The 9,774-nt window shown below is 33.8% G+C and overlaps 1 protein-coding gene across 1 annotated transcript; it reads left to right on the top strand.

The window, feature by feature from the left end:
* Positions 1-545: 545 nt before the first annotated feature.
* On the top strand, positions 546-5,486 carry LOC120080546 (phosducin-like protein 3). Its single transcript, XM_039035241.1, has 5 exons — positions 546-905; positions 2,972-3,335; positions 3,706-3,849; positions 3,956-4,161; positions 5,032-5,486. The coding sequence occupies exons 2-5, from the start codon at positions 3,088-3,090 to the stop codon at positions 5,196-5,198; spliced, it is 765 nt and encodes a 254-aa protein (XP_038891169.1). The 5' UTR covers positions 546-905; positions 2,972-3,087; the 3' UTR covers positions 5,199-5,486.
* Positions 5,487-9,774: the final 4,288 nt, after the last annotated feature.

Here is a 9,774-nt window from a genome sequence, read left to right as displayed (position 1 = left end):
ATAATGTGTAATAATTAGAAAAGAAAAAAAAGAAAAATTTGTACGGATGACCCAAAAATTGAAGTGTACTCTCGCTCTCTATCAAAATCTCGCTATCTCGCTCTCTCTCTTTTATTTTTACAGATTATTTTTTTAAATTTATTCTTTTTAGAGTTTAAATAAAATAATAAAATATTTTTAGAAATTGTTTTTATAAAATAAAAAATTAAAAAAAAGAAAGGAAGAAAGAAAGAAAAAGGTCAATGTGTAATAATTAAAAAAGAAAAAAAAAAATTTGTACGGATGACCCAAAAATTGAAGTGTACTCTCGCTCTCTATCAAAATCTCGCCATCTCTCTCGTTCTCAATCAAAATCTCGCTCTCGATCTCGTTCTCTCTCAAAATAATAATGGAAACCTTGGAAAAGCGAAACGACAAGGTCGAGGGTTCAAAATTCGATTAGTACTTATTTAAAAAAAAACAATATTTTTACAAATAGTGAATAATTTTTGAAAGGATAATATTTTTAATTTTTCCTTTTTTTACATCGATATTATTCAAGTTCAACAAATTAATCTTCTTCTTCTTTCCCTTTTCCCCTCACTCACAGCCACAAGCAGCGCGACCGTCCCCACGAAACCTTTACCACCGCTTCGAGCGACGGCCACTCTCCTTCACGGCCAGATCTGTGACGGAGACACGATTCCGACAGCGAGATTCGATCCACGAGCAGCGTTTTCCAGCAGGCAACGCGAACACGTTGTGACAATATAAAGACCCACGAACCAGCGTCAGTTTCATTTCGTTGTGAGCTTTGGACATTGAACCGCGTTTTGTACGGCCTCAAATTGGTTTACCCACAACTTGTTTCAGATCTGCAAGTTTGGACATTTTCGAACACCAACAAGCAAGTTTGGTTAGATTCGGTAAGGATTGTAGCTCCTCTACCCTTTCAAATTTGATTCAACCGTTCTAATTATATTTTGAACATTTGGATGCTTCTATTGTGTTTGGTTCAGTTTTGTTCGAATAAGGGTTGGTAAGTATTAGAACTATTTCAGACTATTAAAGTATGTTAGATTAGTTTATAACTTGAGGGTAACAGTTTTGGACTAATTTAGTGTAATCGATTAAGGTTTATCATGGATGTTGGGTAAGAATTTTCCTCTTGAACACTCCCTCAATTTCATCAAGGTTTTCAAATTGAGTTCTAATCTCCAAATTTTGTCTTAATTGTTTAGGCTTCTAGGAAGTTGAAGATGATAATTGTTCAAGGAAGTGGATTATCGGATTAAGAACTGTTTTGAATGTTTGAAAATATGTTTTTATGTGTTCTTAAAAAAAGTATGTTTTATGTGATTTAAGAATTGACTGAAATTATTTTGCATGTTTTGATGGATTTTGCTAAAAGAAAGTATGTGATTATTTTGAAAGATTGTTGGAAGTGTTTTGATTGATTTTGAAGTGAAAGTGTTTTTGTTTTGATTTTGTTACGTTTGAATATTATCCAAAGGTTTAAATGATTTGATTTGATGCATTCTTCTGCTGAAATTGCTATTCGTAACTATGTGTTTTATTTCAATGTTTTTGAATGATTCGATGGGGCTATTTGGACATGCCAAATTCTTGATTTGAGAATTGTATGCTTATAGTTGTAGTAGCCAGAATTGAAATTGAGGGCAAGTTATGGACTAAAAATTATTTGTGAGAAGGCACATCTGTAGTTTGACATTCATTTGAAATAATGATTCATGTGTGTGTTGCACTCACATGGCCTTGCACCTAAGTAATTGAATGTTCTGGCCAATTTTTAATCTAATTAATGGACATCTTTGAATGAATGAATGATTGGTGTTACCAACAGTAACCACATATGTTTGAGCTACTTCAACCATGCATCTTTCACACTGTTAAATGAAAGTGTTTGATTAAAAGGTAAGAAGCACGGATACTTTAATTTGGCTAGTGTGTCTGTGTCCGACATGTGTCAGACACTTGGACACTTCATCATCACTTGTTACACTTGTTAGTGCAATAGAGATGTTAGACACTAGTTGTACAAAGTCAAAATAGAACCAAGAATTGGTAGACATCTATCAAACTCTTCTTACGTATACTAAGTCAACATATGTATGACAAGAATAATAATATTTGAGAGCGAAATATATCGAATTAATTTTTTAAGCATAGCAATAAATAAACTCATTAACTTTAAATTTCCTTCTTGTTTAAAAATGATTTATATGTTAAAAAATGTATGTTGTAATAAATGTGTCCTTGGCCTGTCCGTATCCTAAATTTTATAAAAATGACGTGTTGTCGTGCCAGTGTCTTGTCGTATCCGTGTCTCGTATCTGTATTCATGCTTCTTAGATTAAAAGTATAGACCGACTGAAAGTTTGTCTGATCAAAAGTATTAACCAATTGAAAGTTTGGTATTTGAAAGTATTGAAAGCTTTGTAATTGGCATTGAAAGTTTTACCGGAAGTCTTTTCGAAGTTTCGTTCTGTTGAAAGTTATTCAAACATCTTGGTTTATTGAAAGGCTATTTGAAAGTTTTAATTTAAAATGTTTGGTTTTGAAAGCTTATTTGATTGAAATATTTGGTTTTGAATGTATAGTTTGTAACAAATTTTTAATTGGAAGAGTTTTGCGATGACTTGTATTTTTGTTTGCAAAAGTTTTGAAAGAAAATAAATTTCAAAGCTTGATTTGGTCTGAATTTTTATACATACGAACAGAGGTTGGAGGGTTTGAATTTCACAATTAAAAGTTCAAGGGTGGGATTGAAACAATCACTATAGTCTAGCGGTAGTTCTTTCAGTTTTTGTTACATTTTCTTTAATATTATATTCTTGGTTTTAGTATTTAAGATTTTTATGGTACTTAGTAGTAGGGTTGATTAATGTTGATTTTACATTTTCGATTCGTAAAAAAATGTTGATTTTACATTCAATTCTTTTTTATCATTTCCTTGAATTATATTTTGCAGGACTTGCTACATGTTACCAAGAAGTTTAAAATAAACCTCTTGCAAAGTCATACACTTGATCCTCATATCGAGTATATTCTGCACAAAAGCGCGTGCCTTGTAGAACTCACTAAACAATGGGTGATTACCACTTCGTGTATAAGGATGTTGAAGGAGCCTCCACTCAGTGGGATGACATTCAGAGAAAGCTGGGAAACCTACCTCCGAAGCCTGCTCCATTCAAGCCACCAGCATTCACACCTGCCCAAGATGAGGCATCCGTCCCCAAAGACAAGTCTTGGATAGACCAGAAGAATGAAGAGGAGCTTGAGGAGCTTGAGGATAACCTAGATCTTGATGATGACAACTTCCTCCAAGAGTATAGGTTGGTTTTCTATTGGTTAGTTATGCTTCATGTTTGGTTGTCGCTTTTCTGTAGTTTTACTTTTATTCATCGTTGGGGAATTAAAGAAGTAATTAAATAAGTAGGAACTTAGATCAATTGATGCAGAATTGGTCAATCTGGTGGCCAGGAGGAAATCAAATGACATTAATTAATTTATTAAGTGAAGGTAATCTAAATTTTTCTTCTCTATTTAACAAGTTCGATATTTTTTTTCTTTAATTAGATTTTCACCATCTTGTCTATTAGTTAATTAATTACCTGATCTTTCCTCTTCATCCAATTTCTTACTTGAAGCTATACCCTTTGGGATTCTCTGACAAAAGAATTACAAAATCTCTGAATTTGATAGGAAGAAGAGGTTGGAAGAGATCAGAGAAGCAGCTAAAATCTCTAAATTTGGATCAGTAAATGCAATATCAGGATCGGATTTTGTGCGAGAAGTTTCACAGGCTCCATCTGATGTTTGGGTTGTCGTTATTCTCTACAAAGAAGGGTACCATCCATATCCAATGCCCTGAATGATTATGTTCTCTATATTCTGTTATTTACTCTCTGGTGTGTTAATATCATTGTTATGTTATATTATGATCTTATGATAGAATCCAGGAATGTGATGTGTTGATGAATTGTTTGCAAGAACTTGCCGCAAGATATCCAGCTACAAAATTTGTTAAAATAATATCCACAGATTGCATTCCCAACTACCCAGATTGTAATCTTCCTACCTTGTTAGTTTACAACAATGGTGCAGTGAAAGCAAATTACGTGGGCCTTCGAAGTTTCGGCAGAAGATGCACGCCAGAAGGTACACAGTTGTATAAAACTAAAAATGCCTCATTTGCTTTAGTTTGTGTCGTCTGCAACTTCATATCTAGTTAGTATAATAGTGTTAATGTTCAACAGTCAACATTCATATTTGGTTAGATATTTGAAGTTTTGTTATCATTTTCCAACTTTTTGTGATGTCAATGATTTTATAATGGTTACGCTTTGCATTTGAAATTGTGTTAAATGGCTGAGTTCTCCGCCATCAAGTTCTGTTGGTTCTGTGATCCTATGAAGTTGAATTTATGAGCTCCCTTGGCGTTTGCGATGAGGGCAGGATTTTGTAGTAGGCTTATTTCTTTGCTATAGTGTGTAGAATGTCTTGAGAGAAATGGTAGATTATTTAGGGAGGTTGAGAGATCACGAGAAAAAGGTTTGAGCTTTGGGAGGTTGCTAGGTTTAATGCGTCCATGGGTGTTTGTAACCTAACATTTTTGTGATTATGAGCTTGGTTTGATTCTTTTCAATTAGTTTGTGGGTGGATTCCTTTTTTCGTATGTCCCAATATATCTGTTCATTTCTCTCGATGAAAGTGCAATTTCTTACCAAAGATAAAACAAAACCAAACTTGGGTTGTTGGCTGTGTGAATTTTGCAAAGGGAACCTTTACAAACTTTGCTTGTGAAGTGATTAATGACTCTAACCTCTAAAATCCCATCTTCAGTACCGTAAACACAAATTATTTTATTTGCCAAATACACTGGATACTTCCAGTTGGAAAATTTCTGAAACAATTTATCCCAGATTTTACTACGTTGTTGACCATATTTGTGTTTTAAGCTATTGATATCCTGTAAATGATTATGTAATTTTTGTTCAACTAACAAATATTTCTTTGTTGTGGTTCTAGGTGTTGCCTTAGTTCTTTGTCAAGCAGATCCAGTGCTTAATGATGGTCAGTCTGGAAATGATGATGGATCAAGAAAATCGGTGCTTGAAGGTGTATGCAGAAAGATAATTGAGAGAGTGGTGAGAGATCACGAAGATGGGAATGACGACGGGTATTCGAGTGATTAGTTTTTGAATCATTTGCCGCTGCCTTTTCTAACGCCCTGTTTTTAAGTTGGAGGTTGAAAAGTAATGTTTGGTTATAATTTGTGGTCTTACGCAATGTGCATGTGCATTCCTGTTTCTATCAGACGTTGTGTTATCTAATGACTGCTTATGTGATGTATTGAAGTCAAGTTTTGGAGGTTCAACGATTTTGGTATGTAGGCAATAGGCATCCCCTATGTGCTTTGCTGGAAACTTCAGGACCAGACCTGAGGATTTAATGAAAAATAGTTGTGTATTGTGTTTTTACTATTTTTGAAAAGTTTATATTTCAAATTCAGCCCTTCCGGTTTGAACTTTTGAGTAAGGGAGAATTTAATTTCTATAGTTTTTAATTGGAGCTTAGTTTCTATGGTTTGATAAAATATTCATAAATAGTTTTTATTGTAGATATTATTTACGAAAGTTTGATCACACCATGTAGACTATTTTTATGGTTTTGATAAAATCATAAAGATTAAATTCTAAAACCATAAAGTTTAAAAATTTAAGAGATTATTTGGTAGAGTGTGAAAATAGAAATTTGAAAACAATGGATTAAATGAAAATAGTATTGTATTTCATATTCTAGAAAAAACTCTTTGAATACAACGCACTTGTTTTATTTCCTGTAAATCAGAGTAGATGTTGACTAGTTTGGAGACCAGGAGCGATCTGATCAAATAAGGGTGGAATAGACTGAAAAATCCGAACCCTAATTATTTTAAGTAATGTGATGTCCTCTAATAAGCTAAATGATACCATGTCTGAGGAAGGATAGAAGATGGAAGCAAGAAGAAATAAGCTCTTGGGTAGCTAAGTATAAAAGTAGGACAAAATTCGGCTAGGCTAAAGAAGGTCATGCTTGATGATGGAATGCATAATAAGCATATGAATGAGAGCATGCCATCTAATGAGGTGTAGAGGTAATATAAGCAAGAAGTTTGAATTCATTGGGTTGGTTTGGACAGACTACTTAGGCTATTTTTATAATTCCAATGGCATTCGAAAGCTCTGTGTATCTGTTTGCTGTGGCTGGGTTGCTGGAAGGAAAACTCACTGGAATAAGGTCGGAGGGGCAAAATAAAGACGAAGGGTTCATTTCTTGGGTGAATTTAGGCCATCAGTGAAGAATTGAAGCTCCAGGACGAATTACGAAGCATTTTGAGCTAAAAATTTGAGGTAATATTGTTAACTCAGTTATAAACAACTTTGTAGAATGAACTTTTTAAGATGAGGCCTGGAAATCGAGTTATATAATTTTGAAGGTTGAATTGGAAATTGTTGAACGAGCAGGCAGCTGCTTGAATTGGGGCCAATGATGAAGTTTTGAATCTCCAGATTAAATGACGAGGATTTTTGAGCTGAAATTTTAAGATAATGTTGATAACTCAATTCTAAACATGTTTGTAGAAGGAAGTTTCTTCAAAAGAGGGTTGGATTTTGAGTTATGAATTTTTGAAGTTGTAACAGAGGATCTGGGCATAAGCAGACAGCTGCTTAGGAAGATTAAGCAGGCAACTCAAGAGTGAGAGTGAGCGAGAGCAAGAGGTGGATCTTGCTAGGGACGGAAATCTCGCTGGTTTGTACTGAATCTCGCTGGTTTTGCGCTAAATCTCGCTGGAAAGTGCCAAATCTCGCTAGGAATGGTAAATCTCGCTCATGTGGGTGATCTCGTTCATGATGATTTTCTCGCTAGTAATATTGATTTTGTTGATAAAGTTTCATTAGTAAATGAACTATTTTGAGGTATTTTGCTAAGAATTCTAAGTAATTTAACCGTGCATTATGTTCCAGGCAAAGAAGAGCTGGGAGAGGCGTATAACCTGTTAAGAGGCGAACGAGTTGTGAATGACTATGTGATGGCTTACTGTTTTAATGATTTATAAACTGTGATTTCCTGAAGATATTTCTCATGCTAAGTGTTTAAATGAAGTGCCAAGCAACGTATTCGTGAAATTGTTTCTCATGCTAAGTAAAGTATGATTTAAATATGTTATTTTGTCCAAATACTTTCAGCATGTTTAAGTAACTCCATTTTTATGATGATCTAGTATGATGATTTGAGCACTAAGCCTTAGTGTTCAACTAAATGGTTATGACTAGCTTTACTTACAATGCGATACCGAAGGACATTTGAGAAGGTATCCGCCCAACCAGATACCGAAGGACATTCGAGAAGGTACGAACCAACTTGATACCGAAGGACATTTGAGAATGTATCTTAGTAGCTCGATACTGAAGGACGTTTGAGAAGGTATCTGAGCAGAAGTACCTAAGGATATTGAAGAACAATGAGAAGGTATCCTAGTCAAGTACATAAGGTACGGCGGTACTCAATTATAACCACGTGCATGTAGGTAATACAACGTCGAGGGACTGAGCAAAAGGGGATTTTTCCCGACTAAGGTTGACGTTGAGGGTTAGAACTAGTAGTTCACTCTCAACTAAGGATAAAAGCAGTCATATATTCTCCTAGGCTAGAAGGATGGTGAGGAATTTCTAATGCTTATGAATGTTTATCAACACATGATGTTTACTAATGTATGAGTTTTCCCAAGTATGTTTTCTATGTCTAACGCATGTTAGTGGTTTTACAAGCTAGTTCAATATGTTTTAAGCCAACTTATTTCACAAAGTATGAAGCATGCGTTAGGGTTAAAACTAAGGTTGAATGAAGCTTGATGAACTATGTTTTAAATACCTAAGGTTGCCAAAGTACATGCGTTGGTATTTCTAAACATAATGAATGGGGATACTGAAGGTAGGGAAGTATCTGAATAAATGTACCTAAGGTGTTGATGGTACATAGCAAACTCCATGTGTATGTAGGTAGGTCTGAATGAGAGGCCGAGGTATGGGTCTCTTGGCCGATAATAGACGTTGGGAGCTAGAGCAATATATGCTCATTCTCAACTAGGGAATAATGATGATTATTGACGTTTAAGAGTTGTTAACAACGTTTATGTTTTAAGGATGTTGTTTGAGATGCCATCGGTATATTTAAAGAGATCGACGTAGGGATCTCTTCTAGCCATAGTTTAATGTGAATAGGTCGAAGTAGAGGTCTCATCTGGCCATGGCTTGACGTTGGGAATTAGAGCAGTGAATGTTCATTCTCAACTAAGATTCAGGTTGTAGATACAATGGTTTAAAAGGTTTTATGTACACGTTTGCTTGGTGTATTTTAAGTTCCAGTATTATGTTTTCAAGCTTTCAGTTTAAGCATGAGTTTTATGTTTTATTAAGTCACTCACTAGGCTTCTAGCTCACGTTTTCAAATGTTTTTCTTTCCAAGTAGCGGTCAGTTCCTAGAAGACTTTTTTGCTGCTGCTCTGCCACTCAAACAAACAAGTTAAAGCGTAATTGAAGATCGGTATTAGTTAGTACACATGTGTCTAACTAGTGACTAGTATTCTAGATGGGACTCACTAAGTTGTAATATTCATGTATGAATAATGCTGCGAAACCTTGTAATGTAAATGTGTTAAGTTCTGAGTTAATTTGTATGTATTCAGGGTTTTGAACAATTTTTAACAGGTAAGATAGGCAGTAAGTGCCAACAAAAGGGTTGGTAACTGCTATAGTCACCATTCCGTCCAAGTTAGGAGGATAATCTAGTGGGGGGTGTGACATAGACTTTTTTTGTATATAATAATTAAAGGGTCTTTAGTCCATAATCTCGTACTCTTGACCGGCACCTAAGATCAAATATTTCAAGCTAGTTTAAAAATTTAAAAATTTAGAAATTGGATTATAACTTAAACCATTGTAAGCTAGTTTTAGTTTTTCGATAAATAATAGTTGACAATAAATTATCATTAATTTACTTATGAACATGTTTTATGTTAAAAAAAATTGTATAATTATTGTTTTGTATTATTATATAATTTATAAAACATTTAAAAATTTGGTTGATATGGTTTGGCGAAGCTTCGTAATTAATAAATTGTGCCTATGGTAGAGACTATCTAGATAGGTTTAATAACCATAAGGACGGTATATGAATTATATAAAACAATAAGAAATAAATTCTAAATTTTAAAATCATATGAACTAAATTCTAAATTTTAAAATCATATGGACCAACTTTATACAAACTATAGGACCAAACCTGGAATTTAACCTAATTTGTACTATATTACATAATATATATTTCAATTAAAAAAATTGAATTGGGTTTAAAACGTGACATACTATACTTCTAAATATTTTTTATTTTTATTTAATATAATTTAACATTTGAAAACTTAAAATTCAAATTCAGGATACAAATAAAATATTAAAATATTGTTTTGATCACAAAATCTGTAAATAGTTTTCAGAAACAGAATTTGAATTGTCTGCCAAACATATATTCGTTGAATATAGTAAATATGAAAACATAAAACTAATCTGAAATGTGAACCAAATCCCTAACTTTCTCCAAAATATGAAGATGAATCCAATTATACTTTAACTGGTTGAAGAAACTGTGTTTATTAGTAGCTAATTCATGTTCTTGAAAGAAGCCCATGTCTTAGACCTTGTGGCATGAAATGCATGATGCATTGGCATGTTC

The sequence above is a fragment of the Benincasa hispida genome, chromosome 6 (assembly GCF_009727055.1).
Source record: "Benincasa hispida cultivar B227 chromosome 6, ASM972705v1, whole genome shotgun sequence".
Taxonomy (NCBI): Eukaryota; Viridiplantae; Streptophyta; class Magnoliopsida; order Cucurbitales; family Cucurbitaceae; genus Benincasa; species Benincasa hispida.
The sequence above is the reverse complement of the archived record's forward strand: the minus strand, read 5'-3'. Positions and strand labels throughout refer to the sequence as shown.